At 40.3% G+C, this 22,629-nt stretch overlaps 1 protein-coding gene across 1 annotated transcript; it reads right to left on the bottom strand.

The window, feature by feature from the left end:
* Positions 1–4: 4 nt before the first annotated feature.
* On the bottom strand, positions 5–13,343 carry LOC127161251 (uncharacterized; the record flags this gene model as incomplete). Its single annotated transcript, XM_051103887.1, has 5 exons — positions 13,010–13,343; positions 11,277–12,352; positions 10,839–10,994; positions 10,335–10,430; positions 5–199 (listed from the first exon to the last, which is right to left on the bottom strand). Coding segments are annotated over exons 2-5 (1,515 nt in total), but the record flags the coding sequence as incomplete, so codon positions are not given.
* Between the last annotated feature and the right edge of the window lie 9,286 nt (positions 13,344–22,629).

Raw genomic sequence — 22,629 nt, 5'->3', positions numbered from 1 at the left:
CCATGTTCAATACATAGATGACTCCCAGCATCATTGCACATGCTTGGGCTACAGATCCAATGTTGTCCAGAATGATTTCTCCTTCAACATAAATGCCAATGTCATCATGTGCTCCAATTTCTCCACCCTCCTTGTTGATGACATATACGCCCATGGTGGAATTCTGCAGGTCTCTCTGGATGTCATCTCCTTCAATGTCCTGTATATTTGTAGAATATAAGAAAAACATGAATTTATGTAATAGATTTTAATGACCTGAAAATTCTAAAAATTTTTTTATATTTACAATATATAATTACACTGGTCAGTAAAACTATTGAAAATATTTTTGTCAGTTAAATTAAGGTTCATGTGAATTAACAAACCACAGATTTTTGTTTTTATGGCATTGTGAAAAATATCCAAACTTTTCTGCAAATGGAGCAGAGACACAGAAGTCAGAATGGATTGAGAGATGGACTAACACATTGTTGGTTTTGGTCTTTTAATTGAACAATAAGAAAAATAATGAATAAAGCCTGCCTTATTGTTTCAAGAACCAAACTGATGGTTTACAATGTTTTAGCCAATTACTGAACATCTCCAGTCCAGACACAGACAAATGTACATCATCCTGTGACAACATCCATGTTGTTTTACTCTGCAGGATTTCATTTCCTCAACATAAAGTTTGTCAGAGTCTGTTAATAATTATTGTATGTCAGAGTTCTTGAATGCACCAGGGTGTGTTTAGAAAATGGTACCTGCTTTGAAAACTGTGCAGCAAATTGTTGATTTTTGTTTTGTCCTTTAAGAAATTTAACTTTCAAATAGTTTCTTTTAATATTTTTTGGTACATTTTTCTCAAGTGGAAATGTTAAGTTTATAATTACTTTTCCTTATCTACCTCATTTGTAAACGTATTATTTTTTTATGTGATGATATCACTTCCTGTTTAGTCACTTCCTGGGTACTCCCAGTTCTGCATGAAGGCAATGACACAGTCATAGTGTGCTCTAAACAATCCATTGCATCCACTGAAAAGCATCATAGAGGCAATGCCGTAAGTTCATTCATTTGACATTAAACATGTTAAAGAGCATATATTAGTAATTATTTTTTAAAAAATACGATGTTTGATAAGTTGCTAAAACAGTTGTTTACTAGAGTTGAGCCGGATACTCGGCTGAAACGAGTATCCGGCACGGATAAAGCACTTTTGCCGAGTACGAGTATCATACGAGTAATACGAGTCAATATCTGTGCTCGGATTGAATAAAAATTCTCATTGGGTAGTTTACTGTGTCTGCGTTCTGTGATAGGCTAGTCACAGGGCCTCTCCCCTACACACATACTAGAGATGCGCGGATGAGCTTAAACGTCACCGGAATCCGCAGCTCCAAATAAATGATCCGCCCGCCACCCACCCGCACCTGTATTTTTCTCTGATTTAGATAACCGCACCCGACCCGCACCCGATCGTCATTTACAATTATTCTAATTCTTAGTTTTGCATGATGATATGATGAATGTGATGAACACTTATAAGCTTAATCACTCGTGCTTTTAAGCCAAATCCACGCTAAAAAGAATAACGTTAACTGATATCTGGACGTGACGTATTGTTTTCGGTATAATGTACTGATTCAAATTAGTAATCAATAATAATTTTTATTTTAATACTCGGCGTGCCTCTCTTGACATGCTCTCGCGTATGAACAGGCAGCAAATGTGGTGCTGGCGCGGACGGCGCGGGCGCGGGCGCGGGCGCATCAGGCGCATCAGGTGCAATGATAAAACATATTTCAAAGGAAGCCGGCGCTAGGGTCCTTACCGTCTTTGCTGGGTGTTTTGAGCGAATATTTGCATGTATTCACATACGATTTAGTTACAAATGGTGGCCTGTCATGATTTTGGCTAATGCAGGACACTACTGAATGATGCGCATCAGAGGGGATTTAGAAGTGGGTGCGCAGAGCCGACTGATAAAGAAATGGGTATACGCGGGTTATACACACCACTGCATATTAACCTACTCGAGTATTTAAAACATATGTTAGAAAATACAGTTAATATTTGCGTCATTATTGATTTTTCTCATCCACCCGCAAATAATCAGAATGCAATTTTTTATTACCCGACCCACCCGACCCGCGGATTGTCCGCAGCGCCCGCGGATATAACCGCCATCCGCGCATCACTAACACATACAGATTTATTGTGTTGCTGTGTCCCGCTCTGCTCACACACACACAGAACACTGAGAAGAGAAGAGAACAGCGCGCTCTCTCTCTTCTCTCCCCTCAGTCACTCAGGTTTGCGGGTTTTTTTCCGTTAACGTTTAGGGTTTCTTCAGCATCACTTTTGTTTTTTACTTTGGTTTGTTTGTAGTACTTACTTTTTAACCAGTAGAGTTTTGGTAAACGTGGGGTTTGTTCAGACGTGGTGCTTGGTAAAAGCGACTCGCGTCTCTGCCTGTCGGAGAATTTATTTTTCTTTTTTAAACCGTCAGCTGGCTCTGACCAGTTTTTTTACTTCACGCACTGAGTGTCTGACACTTTCTTTCTGTATTTCATAAATAAATAAATAAATAAATAAACCACACTGCTCAAGGTTAAAAAAAGAAAGTTATGTTGAAATGAAAACTCTTGTTCATTACATTTTACTTCATAATTGCAACCGCATGTGTTGTATTCATTGTTGCAAAACTTATTCTGTATATAGTTCGTTTGTTATCATGATCAAACCCACTGATCTGAAGCTCAATGCTGATGCTGTCATGTAAATAGTTTTCTAATCAGCAATAAATATAACAATTTCTGATCAACCCATATCAATTGCATGCTTAAAATAACATACCGGTTAAAGCCCCGCCCATTTCAATACAACATGACCCACTTCCAGGTTAAATCCCACCCACTTCCGGGTTAGGCCCCGCCCACTCCGAGTACAGATACAGATACAGATAATTCATATGGTTAACAGATACAGATACAGATACAGATAATGCTGTACTCGCTCATCCCTATTGTTTACCATTGTGTACAAGCTTTCAGTGATGCTAATAGCCATTGTAATCGCTACTTAAAGGAGAACAGTAGTTTATGTTATAGACATGCATAGTAATACAATGTAAGACACGGACACTGAATATTGCTGTATTGTTTATTACAGTTTTCACCGCAAATGTTAATGAGGAAGAGTGACAGTAAATGGTCAACCTTACTACGACTCTGTCTTCATTGGCTACGGTTTAACTTGGTGTTTAGTCAGAGTTCAACACTCTGCACGAGAACATTACAGTGAAAAGGCATTATTTGATGAAAAAGTGGTTAAAATGGCCACAAGCAGCAAGTCGTCTGTGTGCAGCACAAGAAGTGGCAAGTCATCCGCATCATCGACGAGTGCAGCCCGTGCCCGGGCCAGAGCTGAAGCGGCTAAAGTGAGAGCATCATATGCCAGCCAAGAGGCTAAACTGAAAATGGAAAAGGCCACAAGAGCGGCTCAAAATCAGCTGGAAACAGTAAGAATAGACACTGAGTTGGAAGTGTTGACACTACAACGGGAAGCTGATGCAGCTGCTGTGGAGGCACAAGTGCTGGAAGATGCTGAATTAGCAATGCATGGCGCAGTTGAAAGAGGAGGATCTGAATCAGAGAAAGTTAAAATTGAACGTACCAGTGAATATGTCAATTCTCAAATCAACCTGCAGAATCATTCTCCTTCTCCACTCTTATCAGCTTTGCCCGTTGCTCATGTCGACTCACATAACAGCTTCATAACATGGAGTCCAGCTGTGAAAGACATTAAACACGCACAGTCTACCAAAAACAAGCCGAAGTCTGAGAAAGCAGATAGTATGCACTTACCTGCAACATACCTCTCTGATCTGTCTGAAGGTGCGATTAAGTCTGAAGTTGGGAGGACCAGCCCCATTATGAATACACCTGCTAAGCCTTACATTGCTCAATACATTCCTCTAGCTAGCACGCCACCACAGGCAGAGCCTTTGGCACAGTATTTAGCCCGGCGAGACCTTGTTAATTCAGGACTGTACCAATTTGATGATAAGCCTGAAAATTATCGGTCATGGTATTCTTCATTCACCAGTGCAGCTCGTGAAGTTCACCTCACAGCAACCCAGGAACTAGACCTCATGACGAAATGGCTGGGAAAGGAATCTGGCGAAATGGTGAAACGGATCCGCTCAGTGCATGTCAATAACCCCAATCTGGCTTTACACAAAGCATGGGAAAGACTACGCGAGTGCTATGCTGCACCAGAAATCATCGAAAGGTCACTGTTTCAACGATTGGACAGTTTTCCTAGGTTTTCAGCTAAAGACCACACTAAATTACGTGAACTGGGGGATTTACTTATGGAAATCCAGGGAGCTAAAGAGGATGGTTATCTCACAGGTCTGTCATACCTTGACACTTCACGTGGAATTGCACCAATTATAGATAAGCTTCCATATGGACTTCAGGACAAGTGGGTGACTACTGGGTCATGCTACAAAGAAGGGAATTACGGTCGCTTTCCTCCCTTTGAGTATTTCTGTAACTTTGTGTGCTACGAAGCAAAAAAACGAAATGATCCAAGCTTTATGCATCAAAGTAGTGTTACAACTGCAAAACCAGACAGATCCATCGTGAAGAGTTTCCAAACCAACAAACCCATCTCAGTTCACAAAACAGATGTGTGTGCAACCAATGATGATCCTAACAAAATCTGTCCATTACACAATAAACCACACCCCTTGAAAAAATGCAGAACATTCAGAAACAAACCCCTCGATGTCAGAAAGGCATTCCTCAAGGAGAAAGGAATATGTTTCAAATGCTGTTCTTCGATTTCTCATCTCGCCAAGGAATGCAAGTCCTCCGTGAAATGCTCTGAATGTGGTAGCAACTATCATGATGTGGCCATGCACCCTGGCCCATCACCACAAGCAGTCAAGGCTCCTTCACCATCACAAGAGGATGGCGGGGAGGGAGAAGATAATTCTAATAACGCTGTAGTCAATACAAGCTGTACAGAAGTTTGTGGTCCAAGTCAGTGGGGCCGCTCATGCTCAAAAATCTGCCTTGTAAAGCTGTACCCAGAGGGTTCCAAGGACATGGCCATCAAAGCCTACGTAATTCTGGACGACCAGAGCAATCGTTCATTAGCCAGACCTGAATTCTTCGAGCTGTTCAATGTAGAGAGCGAACAATTCTCATATCATCTCAGAACTTGCTCTGGCATCATAGAAACATCTGGCAAGAAAGCAGAAGGATTCCAGATTGAGTCCCTGGATGGAAAGGTTCTCATCTCTCTTCCACCACTCATTGAGTGTCATGAGATCATGAATAATCGCTCTGAGATTCCAACGCCAAGTGCAGTTCTTTACCAGCCTCATCTCCGACACATTGCCAAGCACATTCCGGAATTAGAACCGGAAGCAGAAATACTTTTGCTACTTGGAAGAGATGTGATCAGGGCACACAAGGTCAGGCAGCAGGTAAATGGACCAAATAACGCCCCCTTTGCCCAACGATTGGACCTGGGCTGGGTAGTGATAGGAGAAGTGTGCCTAGGTAATGTGCATAGGCCAACGGTTAACACATTCAAGACCAATGTGCTGGAAAGCGGTCGCTATTCAATTTTTCAACCCTGTACGAGCTTTATGCAGGTCAAGGAGATGCAGCAAAGTGGTAGCACATCTTCCAAAGCAACCGAGAAGACGCTTGGACAGACAGTGTTCAGCAGAACTGAGCATGACAACAAACCTGCTCCATCTGTGGAAGACACAGTTTTCCTGAAAATAATGGACACAAACGTCTACAGAAATGATGCTAACAGCTGGGTAGCTCCTCTACCATTCAGAGAACCACGCCGGCGATTACCAAATAATAAGGAGGTTGTTCATCGATTTACCTGCCTGCAACGAACCTTGAAGAGAAAACCTGAGATGCACCAACAGTATGTGGCATTTATGGAGAAGATCTTTACCAACGGACATGCTGAGGTAGCACCGCCACTGAGCAAAGAGGATGAATGCTGGTATCTTCCTACATTTGGGGTCTACCATCCTCAAAAACCCAAGCAGATCAGGGTGGTCTTTGATTCCAGTGCTCGTTGCTCGGACATCTCTCTCAATGATGTGCTCCTCACAGGTCCCGACCTCAATAACTCCCTTGTTGGCGTCCTGCTACGATTTCGGAAAGAGAGGGTTGCTATCCTAGCGGACATTCAGCAGATGTTCCATTGTTTCTTGGTGCGTGATGACCATCGTAACTTCCTTCGATTCCTATGGCACAAGGATAATGATGTCAACAAGGAAATTATTGAGTATCGAATGAAGGTCCATGTCTTCGGCAATCGGCCATCTCCTGCCGTGGCCATTTATGGGTTGCGAAGAGCCATCAGAGAAGGTGCACAGGAGTATGGTGCTGATACCGTCAAGTTTGTGGAAAGATGTTTCTATGTTGATGATGGTTTGGTATCAGTTCCATCCGAAGCTGAGGCAATCGATCTGCTCCAACGTACACAGGCTTCACTAGCTGAGTCAAACCTCCGTTTGCACAAGTTTGCTTCGAACTCTCAGACAGTCATAGAAGCTTTTCCGCTAGAAGATTGTGCTCCAGTAATTAAGGACCTAGATCTGAGTGGAGAAACTTCACCCACACAAAGGAGTCTAGGGCTGCTATGGGAGATCACGACTGACACATTCACTTACTCTGCATCGACCATTACCAAGCCATTTACCCGTCGTGGAGTCCTCTCCACTGTCAACAGTGTTTTTGATCCTCTGGGTCTAGTGGCACCTGTCACGATCCAGGGAAGAGCCCTTCTCAGAGAACTTACCTCTGAACAGTCAGACTGGGACACAATCCTCCCTAAGGAAAAACTAAGCAAATGGGAAGCCTGGAGAGATTCTCTCCAAGACCTAGAACAGCTTCATGTTCCACGTACATACACAACAACCTCACTAATTGAAGCAGTGCACACAGAATTGTGTGTATTCTCAGATGCATCGACTAAGGCCATAGGTGCTGTAGCATATCTGAAAGCACTTCAGAAAGATGGGCAAGTCGAAGTAGGATTTGTTATGGGCAAAGCAAAACTGGCACCCCTCTCCGAACCTACAATCCCACGGCTTGAGCTGTGTGCTGCGGTCTTAGCAGTAGAGATGGCAGATCTCATTAAGGATGAGTTAGATCTTGAGTTAAATGACATAAAGTTCTTTACCGACAGCAAAGTGGTGCTTGGCTACATTTATAATGAGTCAAAACGATTCTATGTGTATGTTCACAATAGAGTCCAACGCATCCATCAGTCCTCTAAACCTGAGCAGTGGCACTACGTACGTACAGAAGAAAACCCTGCAGATCATGCGTCGCGATCTTTACCTGCATCCCGTCTGGCTCAGACTTCTTGGTTCACCGGCCCCTCATTCCTGCGTCAGCCACCTGCAGAAGAAACACAAATAACTGAGGCGTTTGAGCTAATTGAACCTGAAAGTGACTTGGAAATCCGACCACAAATACAAACATGTGCGACTAATCTTGAAGAACCAGAGCTTACCTCTAACCGATTCCAACGGTTCTCTACCTTCACCTCCCTAGTAAGAGGAGTAGCATTTCTAGTTCACATGGCAAAATCCTTCAAGCACACAAACCAAAACAGCAAATGCAAAGGTTGGCACAGATGTGACTTACCTCGTACTCCAGACGAAATTGACCAAGCAAGGAATGTTGTCCTTAAAGCAACACAAAAGGATGCATTTGCAAAAGAACTGTCAGCCCTCCAGGCTAACCAAACTGTATCCAAAACTAGCTGCTTGCGAAAACTAAGTCCGATCATGGAGGACAATTTCATTTGCGTTGGAGGAAGACTTAAGTATTCTGAAGTTACAACTCCGGAAAAAAACCCAATAATTCTTCCCAAAGACAGCCATGTATCCTTACTGCTCATTCGACATCACCATGAGCAAGTGAAACATCAAGGCCGTCACCTTACGGAAGGAGCAATCAGGGCAGCAGGTCTGTGGATCTTGGGAGGGAAGTCACTAATTAATTCAGTACTCCACAAATGCATAACCTGTCGCAAGCTGCGTGGAAAGTTTGAAGAACAATACATGGCGGACTTGCCATCTGAACGTCTCAAAGTCTGCCCTCCCTTTACATATGTAGGGCTCGATGTATTCGGTCCCTGGTCTGTCACAAGCCGACGCACCAGAGGAGGACAGGCGGAGAACAAGAGGTGGGCCATTATGTTCTGCTGTATGAGTTCAAGAGCTGTGCACATTGAGATCATTGAGTCTATGGACACGTCAAGTTGTATAAATGCTCTCAGGCGCTTCTTTGCACTCAGAGGCTCTGCGAAACAGCTTCATTCTGATTGCGGTACCAATTTTATCGGAGCATGCAAGGAGCTTGGAATGGACAAAACAGTGCAAAGGTATCTCAGTGAGCAAGGATGCAGCTGGGAATTCAACCCACCACACAGTTCTCACATGGGAGGCTCGTGGGAGCGCCTGATCGGCATTGCCAGAAGAATCCTGGATTCAATGTTTCTGCAGCTGAAAACTCGCTTAACCCATGAAGTCCTTTGCACACTAATGGCAGAAGTGACTGCTATCATAAATGCACGACCACTCCTACCTGTGTCTGCAGATCCGGAACAACCATTCATACTTTCACCGTCAGTGCTGCTTACACAGAAGACAGGAGTTCCGCCTCCTCCCGGAGACTTCTCGGACAAAGACCTGTACACAAAGCAATGGAGACAAGTTCAGGCCCTTGCAAACCAGTTCTGGACTCGCTGGAGCCGCGAATACTTACCTTGCTTGCAACACAGACAAAAGTGGACAGTACCTCGCAGAAACCTTCAAGTGGGGGATCTAGTTCTGCTTAGGGACAAGCAGGTAGCCCGCAACTGTTGGCCCATGGCCAGAATCTCCGCTGTATACCCTGGAAAGGATGGACATGTAAGAAAGGTTGAGGTCACAACAACTGACCAAGGCAATATCAAAACCTTTCTAAGGCCAATTGCAGAAGTCGTTCTACTTCTTCCCAAAGACTGATCTAGAGACTAGGTTTAGCACGCTGTCAAGTTCATAGTGACCTCACATAGGTCAGGCGGGGAGTGTTTTGTCCTTTAAGAAATTTAACTTTCAAATAGTTTCTTTTAATATTTTTTGGTACATTTTTCTCAAGTGGAAATGTTAAGTTTATAATTACTTTTCCTTATCTACCTCATTTGTAAACGTATTATTTTTTTATGTGATGATATCACTTCCTGTTTAGTCACTTCCTGGGTACTCCCAGTTCTGCATGAAGGCAATGACACAGTCATAGTGTGCTCTAAACAATCCATTGCATCCACTGAAAAGCATCATAGAGGCAATGCCGTAAGTTCTTTTTATACAAATATTCTCAACCTTATGCCTACTTATATGGTTAAAATTAATTTTCTAAAATTGATGCTTTGGAAAATGGTCAGTGGTAATGTTAAAGGAGAACTGTGGTCAATTTCAACATTGAGCTCATTTTTTTGTAAATTTGGAGTGCTGTCAGTACAGAGAACAACGACAGAAATCGGTGTTGCCTACACAGTGTTATCCTCTTTTTAAAATTGGCACCCTGTTGACACAATGGGGCAAGTTTTAAACCTGCTTTTAGCCTCTTAACATCCTTGATGTGTCATTACAAATGCCCAGCCATGTGAGTGATTCCTTTCGAGTGAACACGGGTGAATCTGACTGCAGCAGATGTGAAAGATATGAATAAAAGTGGTGTTAATTCAGCCAGCGCACATACCTGTATTTATTTCTTGTTTTCGGTCGAAGTCCACAGTAGTCGATTGTCGAGATCACGCGCATGATCATAGGTAACTAAACCTATGCGCTTGAACTCGACAATCGACTACTGTGGACCAAAAAACAGGTTCTCTGTACTGACAGCACTCCAAATTTACAAAAAAATGAGCTCAATGTTAAAATTGACCACAGTTCTCCTTTAATGCATTCGTCATCAATGGGCTAAAACATAAAAACACCAGTATGATCCTCTGTAGTGACATGCTTTAGTGGCTAGAGCATTTTTCAAGTTTTGCATTAGTTGATTTAAATAAACAGCAGGCTTCCACACTATAATAGCTCTAGACCCCAAAACACGACAGCATGTAGACTGTGATAGGACTACAGCTGCCATAGTTTTGGTGTCAACACACTGATTTTGTTATGCATCGGGTTTGTTTTTGTTGAGTGCCCCTTTAAATTCATTTTCTTCTAACTAGTGGGTTAGTGACATTAGGATCTTAAAACATTTTATAATATCAGACTGATAAATGCAATTACAATGACTTGCCTTATACTCCCGAATGAGATGTCCATCATCCTCACCAAGGTAGATGCAAAGTGCCTTGAGGACTGCTGCCCTTTTAAGATTGATGTCACTTGTAGCCTGTGTAAAAGGACTACAACTATTAAAATACAATAAATAATAAAAAATGTCTTGAAACTGTAGAATATTTCAAACCTGTGGTAACCTCAAAAATATATACACAATGACTTCATTATACATTCTGTAAATGGACTGCCTTCTTTAGCTAAAGAATGTTAGTGTATTGTGACTTCATTTTCATTAAATATCAGGTCTGAATGTGTAGGGCGATAGGGTGACGGTTCAGTCTGCATGGTAGGTGCAAATGTACCAAAAGGTCTCCGTTTTAAAACAAAAATGTAGTAGTGTGGATGTAGCCTTAGGAACCTTGCCCCTTACAAATAATCAAGGCTGGCACTAGACAGGTACATTTCAGGTTTCTCCACAGTGTATATGATATTTTCTACTAAAATGTAAAAACATGTTTACCTCTTGCAAGATTGCCAGATGTTTGGCTAGTTTTTGGCCAGAAACACCTCCCTTTTTGTTGAAAATAGATGTCAGCTGGGGTAAAAGGCTGTCCAACTGAGCCATGAAGGTTGTTTCAAGTGGGACGGTTGTTATGCGCTGGAATTCAGCATTTATCTATTACACACACAAAAAAAACAACAACAGAAGACAAAGAGCACTGTGATCAGCCATTGGTGTAATGATATTTTGTAGCTATTAAATAGATATATTCAAATTTTCTTATATTAGGTGTACAGTGTGTTCTAGCCAGATGTATTGCTATCAATCAAGGGTAATGGCAAGAAATCAAAACTGGACCAGCATCCTGCATCCTTATTTAAACTTTAATAATATTTTTTTATATTTACAATGGGTCAAAGTGTAATGTAAAAACCCAGGGAGCAAGCATGTGCTTACCTCATCAATGTGAAAAAGTGCAGGCCACCTGGCTTTAAACTCTCCGGCAGCTGGATTTTCCTGCACTACCTCTTTTCTTCTATAGGAGAATGTTTTTGACATCTTCTTTTTTACACATGATGCACCGTTTCTTTGTCTGACATCATTCAACATTTCAAGTCTGACATTTTCTAAGCTTTCATCCGTTTCGCCAGCAGGGTGTGAAGGACAAAAGTTGACTTCAGCCTTTTTAGGCTTCTTTACATTTTTGGCTGGGAGGCAGTCATCACTACGTTTGTTTTTCAAAGCATTTACAGTCACTTCTGGAAAGCCAATAGTTCGCATCTTTGTTCTGTAATTAGCCATTTTATATTTTAGGCTAATCATCCAGCCATAGTAACCAGTGGCAGATGGTTCCTTCAAACAGGGAAATTTTTTGATGAGTGCCTCTGCTACCTCATCTATTTGGTAATTTTGTGGGTACGCTGTATACTGGAAGATCTCCTCGGCTAGCTTCTCTAAGATGTCAGACTTCAACCCTGGAGTAATCTTCAGTTGAGTGCCAGTTTCTCTGAAGCTGTCATTTCCACGTTGAAGCTGCACCTCTACATTGTATGGAAAGTGAGGAATGGGGAATTCACGTGGCCATGCACGTGATCTCAATTCATTGTCTGAATGTGGCAGAATGATGGTGTCATCCGAGTCTGTTGTGGGCAATGAGGCCTGTGAGGAAATGGGAGATGTTTGGTTGCTCACTGGTGCTCCAGATGATCCAGAAGTGCTGGGAGCATTCTGCATTACAGAAGATGGACTCAAACCCACATCATTTAGGGGGGTTAGAGTTAGGGTTGCCATGTACACCAACTTGATTGTACTTCTGTCCTTTATGTCGTGTACTGATGTAACATTCATGAACTCATTGTTGAAGTCAGGATCCATGAATTGAATACGAAAGTCTGTTTCAATTCCAAACGCTTGGCAAATTGTATTGTGGAACTCTGCCAAAGTTTCTGGCATTCCTGAATGGAGATCAAGTCTTCTATAGTCATCGTCGCCCACAATGACTCTCAACTTCAGATGCTGTGCCATTCTTCAATCTAATTGTTAAAGACAAAAAAAAAAAAGGTAAATCAGCATTTCGTACTATTGTTACTTAGGTATAACTTTTTATGAACCGAACCAGAGCAGGATCATACCACCACACAATTCCAATCTGTAATGTTATTCTGCACTTGAAAACACAATGAATTTTTACCGTTACTTTCTTTGCGTGGAATGAAGAACACCGAGATATTTTTTTCTTTGTTTGTGGTTGTGTGGTAGTTCTTCCTTTGAACATGATATATTTAACCCCTTAACGCCTATTGTCATAAATATGCAACAAACCGTTTGACTCAACATTATTTACCATCTACTTGAAGGCAAAACACACATAATTTTTTTTTATATCTACAAAAATATAAATTTAGGCGTTAAGGGGTTAAACTGACAGATTTGAACACTAATTTGTATTATTTTAGTCACAAATGTTTTCCTTAACCTGTACATTTATATAATGGCAACATGAGGGTAGTTTAGTACAGGGAGATGTCAGATGATTGGATTGGATTTCCCTAAAAAAATTCTCTCTATCATTACTAAAAACAAAATTATTTTTTAAGAAATGTTAGGCTGCCCTCTTGTTACCATATTTAGTGTATTAGTGTATTAACTCATGCAGCATATGAACACAACACGAACTACCATAATCCAACCTTGTATCTGTATGAATCGTTTAAGTGTCACCATTCGCCGGCCTCCAATCCTGTAATCTGCCAAGGGGTACGGGTCCAACAAGGCGCCAAGTTGAATGAGGGAGACTTCTGAAGTGGGACATAACTCAAATGCCCTAAAATGCTCCCTATACCATGCATCAAGCTTTTTAACAATAAAACTCAAGCTTTTCTCCACTACAACCATCTGGATAACCTCTGCAAACTCTGGTAAGCCACCTACAGAGCCATGAACAACAACCATACCTTCTCTGTAGTTAACTCCATTAACAGACACATTCTTTGTGAGTTGAATGTGAGTAATATCAGGGTATTCCAACTGCAGAACCTTCTGCACATCCTGATGCAAAATGTCAACAGAGACAGTTGAGACAGCTGAGACAGTCAAGCTAGAAGTTTCGGTTGTGGTTGACGCCAAGTTATAAGCAATCATGAACTGATGCTTCACCGCCATGGACAAGAGTACGTTTTTAAAGCAGCGTGTGTGACGGACCACCTGCTTAAAAAAACTGTGTTTCGCCTCAAACCTCATTGTCCACAACCCAACTAGTGGACCAAAAAATCTGATCATCTGTGGATAATGTTCCACAAAATGATGTTTCGGCAACAGGTTTAGACCAGGAAAAACCTCTCGTAACCTAGCTCTATGGTCACAAATCTTGGCTTCAAGGAAAGCAATGGATTGTGTTGTGTGCACTGGTGCAACAACTAGCTCAACGATATCTTTAAGGTCCAAAATGACCTGCCAGGCAGGTTCATCTGGGGGCACCAAATGTCCAATCAAAAACGGGAGCAATCGCAAAAGACTCCAATTTTCATGCGCATTTCCTCCAATGCTTTTCTTCAGCATGAATGTCCTGGGAATAGCATGAGGACGATTACTTTTGTCTGTCCACTTGTAAGGAAATTTCTGAATGGACTCATTGAGTTTGTCAAGTGTGAAATACTTTTTTGAAATTAACAAGTTGAGGCAGTGTGCCAACTCAACTGGTAATATGCCTTCAAAGATGTCATGTGCAACATCTGGAGGGTAGCCTGTGCAGACATTAAAATGAGAAAGATATGAAGAGAAAACACACTTCCTTTTAACACCGTAACAAGGTTGTGCATTTTCCTGTGCTGATCTAACATGCATTTCATGCATCTCTTTGCTTCGGAGAGTAAATGTCCCTGAACTCACTTCGCTCTCCTGAATTTGCGACTTTTTTGCCACACAAAAGCGGCAAATGTATTCACCTGCAAAACTTTCAATAAATCCAGCAATTCCATGTGCCCCCAAATTGTCTGCTACAACACACTGTATTGTGCCTTTAACAAAATCTCCAAGCTGAGCAATAAAAATACCTTGACTTTCCAAAATGGCAAGATCCCTCAACAAGGGCTCTAGGACCTTTTCATAGCCATATTTCCTCACATCATCAGATCTGCAGAGTAAGGCCAAATAAATTGAAGACAACGAAGAATGACAACCTGGTGGTAAATTGCTGAGAGTCCAGTAAACGCCACAGATCTTGTGCTTTTTTCGAGATGTGCCAAGTGGATTACAAATTTCGAAATCATCCACATAAAAATTCAACAACACTCGCAGCTCACCTTCTGACAAAAAATGGTTATCCTTGAAAAACTGACCATCTCGAAAAGACTCGTATTTCACGTCTCCTCTGCCCTCTGATATGAGGTGATTATCTAATGCTTTGTTAAGAATGTGACCATTAGTAAAAAGCTGCTGTAAAAACTTTAATAGTGGAACATACTGCAGCGTTCTTTTATCTTTGTCATCCAAGATATATTCTATGGGTTCCACAACTTGAAAATTGTCTCTGTAGTATTTTTTGCGCTTAAAGGATGTTGCCAAAGGACAACCTTTGCCAATTGACTTATAGACAGGATTAGATGTACACAGGGCCGATGCAAGTTCTTCAATGACTGACCGGTCAATTTGCAGGTTGTAACTATTCAGTGTGTCATGTATCACATTTCTTGTACTACACAAAGATGCTGTGCTCAACAAATATTGAAATTCTTCCAGCAATTCATCAATTGCAGCACTTGGCACATGAAAAATATTTTCCAGCTTTAATAACACTGCAGCAATTTTTTGTTCTATTATCTCTGGCTGATCCTTTGACTTATCTAAATCAATGTCATCAGACTGACTTTCATTACAGAATTCTTCACTGTCTGAAACACCAGGCTCTTCAGTTTCAGCTACACTAGTTCCCTGGACTACACCATGCTTAAAATCTCTCAACGTATGTAAGCTGTGCTTCCGACTTTTATGCGACTTGAAGGTGCTGTATACATTGGATGTGTATTCACAGCCTTTAAACATACATGTGACTGTCTCATTGTTTTTTAGATGATGGCCTATGTGCACAAAATAATCATGTTCTGTTCCAAGTTCAATACAGCCACATAAATGACAGGAAAATGAAGTAAATATGTCAGAGTGCTTTAAGGTATTTTCGTGATTCCTTGACAAATGTGACAAAAGTGAATTCCAAGTCGTAAATACGCATGGACAATTAGGGTATATACACTTAATATGATGGCCACGCCCAAAATGACTGTGTTTTAGTCTGTAATGTTTAAGAATTTCTGATCGCCTAGACACTTCCGCACCACAGTCTTTACACTGCCACATAAACTAGACAAACCACAAAGAGAGAAAAGGGGACAAAAATCAAACATTAGTGATGGTGTCGTAACAGTCACATCCGGGGCATGATGATCCGCTTCAACTTTGATTACATAAAGCTATGCTCTGTAAAGACAACTAAATGTATAGTTTATTGTGACTTAGTTTGGGCCACGGAATCTCATATTAAGCAAACAGAAGCTTTACTCAACAGATTAAGGGCGTACTCGCACTCAGCACGGAACTCGCACATAAACTCCACTGTGCCGTGCGAGAGAGAGCGCTTTTCTCAAAAGAGTGCAGTGTTTCCTAGACAAGGAAAGCATAACCGTGGGGGGACAATCGTGCTTGGGCACGGTACAAGGCAACCGGGCCTAGTGTGAGTACGCCCTAAGAGTAACAGTGTATCAGTGGCAGATTTACTTTGCACTGCTGTTAGTAATTACTGTTATAGAAAGAACAAATACACACAAGCACGCCTAGCAGGAAGCTAGACATGAAGAAATTGTCTGTGTGTACTGGTACTTTTATAGCAGCACTTCTCTATGAATTATATGATGATAAAGTACCAGCGTTGAGATCCCCCCATAAATAAAGAACAAAATGTATACCACACAGTTACAGAACATTTTTAGCTTTCTCCGTAGCAGCACTGCTGTGATCAGTATAGCTGTTAAGATGCATGTTAAATGCACTTACCAAAACAATATGAGCTCCCCAAAGAATTAGGCTTTGGTCCACATCACACCAAGACAATCAGATATGAGAAAAACCTGCAACAGAAATAAAAATGAGCAGGGATTAAAAAGATAAATTGTAAGCATGTTGAGGAAAAAAGTAATTGTCCAATAATCACAAACTTACGTCAGCACAAAACATGTTAAAGCCCACGACTCAAATCAGATCACTACAAACTAATTTGTGTCCAAGTCCAAATTGTAATAATACCTTATTACTATAAAAAACTATCCAACAAATGGCAGATTAAGAGGGTGGAAGTGGACAGACAGACATGGACTTCATTTTCAGGAAAGATTATTTTAATTATCAACTTATTTATTTATTCACAGCGGGACTATTTTCTTGCAAGTGTGTTATTCCTCTTATAAATTACTTAAGAGCATTTACAAATTACATCAGAAAATAATGCTTTCAAAGCTTTAGATGCTATAAGCATACAGACAGGAAATTATATGAAACAAGAGGGGTATATTGAAGTTTCTGGAAATTGTGTGAATTAAGTACAAAACAGATTTGGTTTCTTAAATTAACTACCATTGTTTGTACAACAATGCATGAAATATAAACACCTGTACAATGTTTTAGAATAAATAATTGTGTAAGGTTATTTACATTGTGTCAGATCATATTATATGGCGATTTTTTTAAAAATTGTTTGTGAAATCAGAAACAGAAAAATCTCTTCACAATGCAGTCCACAAGCCTACAACTACTAAGTACATTGTGAGATATTATAACCGAGTCAACAAGTCAAGACCCCTGCCAGCTCTTAGTTTTGTAAATTTAATTAATTTGTTAATTTAATTAAAATTAATTAATTATTTTTTCTGTCTTCATGCCATATCACTAACTCTATTAGTATTTGTATTTTTCCACTTCTATACTAAAAGTATTAGTTTGAAATTGGGAGCAATAAATGCAGTGCCAACATAATTGATCTTTGTGTTTAGAGCAGAAACAAAGTTGAACAACATCAACCTGCTAGCTAAACCCACATTCTTATCCCTGTCGTCTTCTGCCTACCACATCAGGTTAACTGGTCTTTCACTGGACTATCAGCTGTGGTCGTACTAGCTGGTCCTCTCGTGTCATCTGCAAATCTCCTGCTATTTAGACATGAAACATTTGCATGCTTCTACTACATGTACTTTTATCCCCACCTTTACGAATTAAGCTCTGATAAGGCGAGTCGGATACCGTCCACGAGGACTGCTACCGCTACCACGAAAGAGAAGCTTGTTTTTATTCCTACCCGCATTCCGCGAAGACCTGCCTCTGATTGGCTAGTGTTCGTTGCATTCATTGGTTAGGTTTGCGCAAGTGGAGTGACAGGCCTTGAAAATGTCACGGTCGGTCGGAGCCAGTCAGCGGCAGAGTAGGGGCGGGTCTACGGGTGTGAAAAAATACAAACTTTTAAAGAAACGGTAAATTCAGGCACCCAACTTTACCTAGGCCTGCCATTATGATTATGTAGGAACATAAATTCTTGCCGTCAGTGCACATTAACCACCTTTTACCAACATGATTTCACAGATGTATTTCGTCCTAATGTTAACACATTGACAAGATTAGAAAACATGCTTACAGCCAGTCAGGAATAACGTTAATGTAATGTTAGGCTTGGCCAGTCTAACGTAACCTACAAGCCTAGACAGTAAGGAAGGTGCTGCTACAATTAACGTTAACATTCGTAAAACTGTTTTGCTTTTATTCGGCTTCCACAAACTAATAAATAAGTCAAGACAAACACTGAATTCACCAAGCATTTAACACTTAAGCTAAGTTAACTTACTAACCTTACACAACTCACCTGGTTAAGCTAGTCGCTGAAACCTTAGCTAATGTAATTTATATAAAAACACACAAACTTAGCATTAGCTAAACACATTTTTTTTCTATAAAATGTTTAAAAGTGTAAACAGAACCCTGTTTAAGTAACAAATATAACACACCAATGATTATATATTGCTTACTTACCGAAAATGCAGAGCTGGATGCAGCATTCAAACGAGTGCATCACGTTCAATTCCCCCGCCTTGGCGCCTTCAGAAAAAAAAATGTGTCTGCACATGCGCAGACCGGACAGTATATGGAAATTAAATGAAACTTATTTTTTTCTAATTACTTTTAATTGAATGAAATTAACTTGTTTTAAACAAAGGCAGTGAATTTGAAAATTAATCATAAAAAATAAGTAGGATTAAATAACACATTAAAATCAGTGAAATTAACCAGATAAAAACATGTAACATTTACAAGGGGTCATTTTTTTCACAAGGGGTCAGAGATCATTTTTTTCAGTGTATCATTTTTTTCAGCTGTGAACCAGCTTCCTTTTCATGGATCTGTAGATGCAATGGATGCTAGGGGTGAGGAAGGCTGTGGATTTTTTTTAGCTATGATGGACTACACTCTTAAAAGAGATAAGGAGCTTGCAAACCTTTTCAACACAATCCCATCCAATGCCACATACACCTCCAATAATATCCAGAATGAAATTATTGAACACATGAGCAAAATAGTAACAGAAGAGATAGTCAGAGACATTGCAGAAGAGTGGTACACACTGAAAGTGGATGGCACAAAGGACCCCACTGGGTGTGAGAACATTTCAATTGTGCTGCGTTATGTGGACAAGACTAACTGTGTGAAAGAGAGGCTTCTTTCAATGGCAACGACTCAACATTTTTATGCTATTTCACTGACCAAGCTGATCATATCACAACTAAAAGAAAATGGATTGAGCACTGGCAAAATTCTGAGCCAGTGCTATGATGGGGCAAGTGTCATGTCAGGGACACAAGGCGGGGTACAGAAAGTCTTGCAAGAGGAATTACAGAGAGAAGTGCCATATGTGCATTGTTTCAACCACCAACTTCACCTGGTTATAGTGCATGTCATGAGATCTGAAAATGCACTGGCAAACTTTTTCGATGTATGCAGTTCACTGTACAAGTACTTCAGAAAACCTACAGTATCTGCAGTATATACTGGTCAGAAATTAAAACGGTTGCTAGAACAGCGTTGGACTGGACACCTGGCGACAGTCACTGTTATTATGAACTCTTTTAGCAACATTTTTTCCCTCCTCCAGCAGATGGAGGACAGCCAAACCAGCAGCACAGACGTGAGGCTTGAAGCCACAGGACTACTGAAGGCCATCACTCAGCCCAGTTTCCACTTCATAGCCTGTATAACACATAAAGTGTTGAGTTTGCTGGATCCCCCCAACACCCTTCTCCAAGCACACACCACCAACCTATACACTGGTGTCAGTGTAATCCAGAGTGCACTCAAGTGTGTGGGGGAACTGAGATGTGAGAGTGAATTTGACATACTTTGGGAGGAATTTAGCAAAGAGAGAGAGAGTGCTGAACCCCCCACAGTCCCTGCACAGAAACGACGAAGACAGAGTACACAATGGAAAGACTTTGTGGTGGATACAACATTTGGTCAAAACAGAATGGAAGGAGAAAAGACAGAATGTAAGAGACTGTATTTTAGTATCCTGGATGGAGTAGTTGGAGAGATGTCCACCAGATTTAGTGAGAGAAACAGCAAGTTTATACAAGCCCTGAGCGCTTTACATCCAAGGAGTGAAAGTTTTCTAGATGGAGACAAAGTGAAACCACTGTTAGACTTGACAGGGATGGAGTTTAAGGAAGCTGAGTTTTCTGTGGCACAGCGTTTTTTGAAAGATGAAATTGCCAAATCAGATGACAACTGTACAACTGCTGGCATTTTGCAAAGATACAGCGATGCTCTATCAGCCATGCCTACTGTCCTGCAAACACTGAAGATTGGATTAACATTCGGAGCATCAACTGCTACATGTGAGAGTTCATTTTCAACACTAAAGAATGTGTTCAGTGATCACAGGAGGAGTATGCTTCACAGAAGAAAAGCAAATCTGATTCAGCTTGCAGTAGAGAGGGACCTCACATGCAAGTTCACTGGAGAATGGAAGGAGAAACTTCTGAGAAGATTCAACACAGCATCTAGGAGACTGCAGCTGTTCTGAATGAGGGTAAGAAACCTTTTAGTTGTTGACATGAACAAAAGTTAATTTGTTCTATGATTCTAAATTAAAGTGTATGTAGTAAGTAACATGTTATACTATTTCTCAGAAAATGGCTAGTTTATTTAAAATCATACCTGATTCTCTACCTCTCATAGATAAATTGACTAACCTTTATTTAATCTTGATTTTTTTCCCAGTTTAGGTGCTGTGTCCCCTTGTCCATGGTCCCATTGACAGCCATACTTTCCATCCTCTTTTACAGAACGAAGTCTCGTGCTATAAAAAGCCAGCAAGCTTTTGACTATCCTTATAACAACAAAAGGTCTTAAATGGAGAAATATGTCTTTGTTCTCTAAATTGTAAATTGCACCTTGTACATTATACTGTTGCAAAATTTAAGACTATATGAAATTATTCTATTTTGTTGAATCTCAGGTTATATGTTTCTGCTGGTACATATATATATATATATATATATTAAACTTCCCAGTGAATAATACCATGTTTGGGTTTGGTGAAGTGATGTAGGCTATAATTTTAATATTGATATTATATGCATCTGAAGTGCCATTTAGATGCATTTAAACAGTTCAGTGCTGTTCAGATTTGACATGACAAATTATATTTAAAAAACAAAACGTTAAATGTTGATATGAAATTACTTTTAAAAACGAAAAGTGAAATAGGCTACTGAAAAATGCTTTAGGGAACTAAAACCGTCACTAGGTGGCAGTAAATCACTATTAATGAGTGATTCATTGAGTGGTTCTGGGGTGTCTTCTTTTGGAACCATTTTCATCGGCGAAATATAACAAAAAAAAGGCAGTGTTGTGTCGAAAAGGTAAGTTACTATTAACTTGTTTTTTTAAAGCAATATCATTACATTTGCAGTTGTGATGATATATTGGGGAAATACAATACTCCTGTGATATTGCTAAACTATATGATTTATAAAAGACAAAAATTAATACATGGAATGGGACATTTTTTTATTCCATATCTTGCTTGCTATCATGTTAAACGTGTACTAGTTTTAACGCTGCAAATTCTGTAAAAAATACTGTAAATACACAAGCTGAATTGTTAAAAGCGCACCTCGGGTCATGTGACACGAACCAACCAATCAGCTTCATCCTTTATAGAAACAACATTGAAAACTCAGCCAAGACGGTGAAACAGCTGATCATAGCTGTACAGGGATAGACATTTTTAAAATACATTTTGTAGCAGGGCAGTGCTAGAAAGCCATTTATCATTTGCTGAAACTAACTTGTCTTCATGGAGAGCGTAGGCCATGGTTGCCTAGTAACGACAGACGCCATGGGAGCGTAACTTAGCGCTTTGGAAAGAACGCGTTTTTAGGCGCGACATGTGAACTGCTCCTAGATGAGCATGCAGTAATAACCTTCACAGTGTATTCTTGATGTTAGATGGCATTTGTTGAAACTACAATTACGATACTAGTGTAGACGATTTATATTACTCAGTCCTATTTGGTGGTACCGTTTTCATACAGTTCCATGCATATTTTTTTGTGAGCACCCTCACAATTTTCAGAAGCACCCTCAGTGATTTGGTTGTGGAACCGGGCCTGCTAAAGGGTAACTTGCCTGCTAGTATGGGAATAATGCGGTATTTAGATAGATGCTTTGTGTACAAGTTACGAATTTTATATGCACATGTTCACGAAGAAAGGAGAAGCAAAGATCGAGGCTTTGTTTACTCATCTGCACAAAATAAAGACATTCTGCTTGAATCAACTTTAGCATGCATGGACTCTGATTGCACGCGTTAAATACGTGCTCACTCCTGTTACCAGCGACAACAGCAATGGAAGGCTGTAATAACACATTTTAAATGTATGATTTAGTATCGGTATAAATAAGGTAAGGAATGTCTATCTCTGTGTACTTGTCTGTTTGTTGCTTTTCTTTACAACTATTCATCAGTCTACTTTACATAGGTGTACTGCAGGGCAAAACCAAATTGAGAAAGTCATTAAGATGAGTAGTCCTTTACAGCACATCTTAAGGCCCATTCACACCAACGACGATGTCTATACTGAAACAATAAAGATACAGTTCTAAAAATGTCAAAAAAATAAATTAAAAAAAAAAAAGTTCAGACAGCTATAACGATATAGAGAAACAATATAATTGGGATCACTTTTACATTTTTTCCAGCTGCTAAATGATCAAACAT

This window comes from Labeo rohita, unplaced genomic scaffold, assembly GCF_022985175.1.
Source record: "Labeo rohita strain BAU-BD-2019 unplaced genomic scaffold, IGBB_LRoh.1.0 scaffold_604, whole genome shotgun sequence".
In the NCBI taxonomy this organism is placed as follows: domain Eukaryota; kingdom Metazoa; phylum Chordata; class Actinopteri; order Cypriniformes; family Cyprinidae; genus Labeo; species Labeo rohita.
The sequence above is the reverse complement of the archived record's forward strand: the minus strand, read 5'-3'. Positions and strand labels throughout refer to the sequence as shown.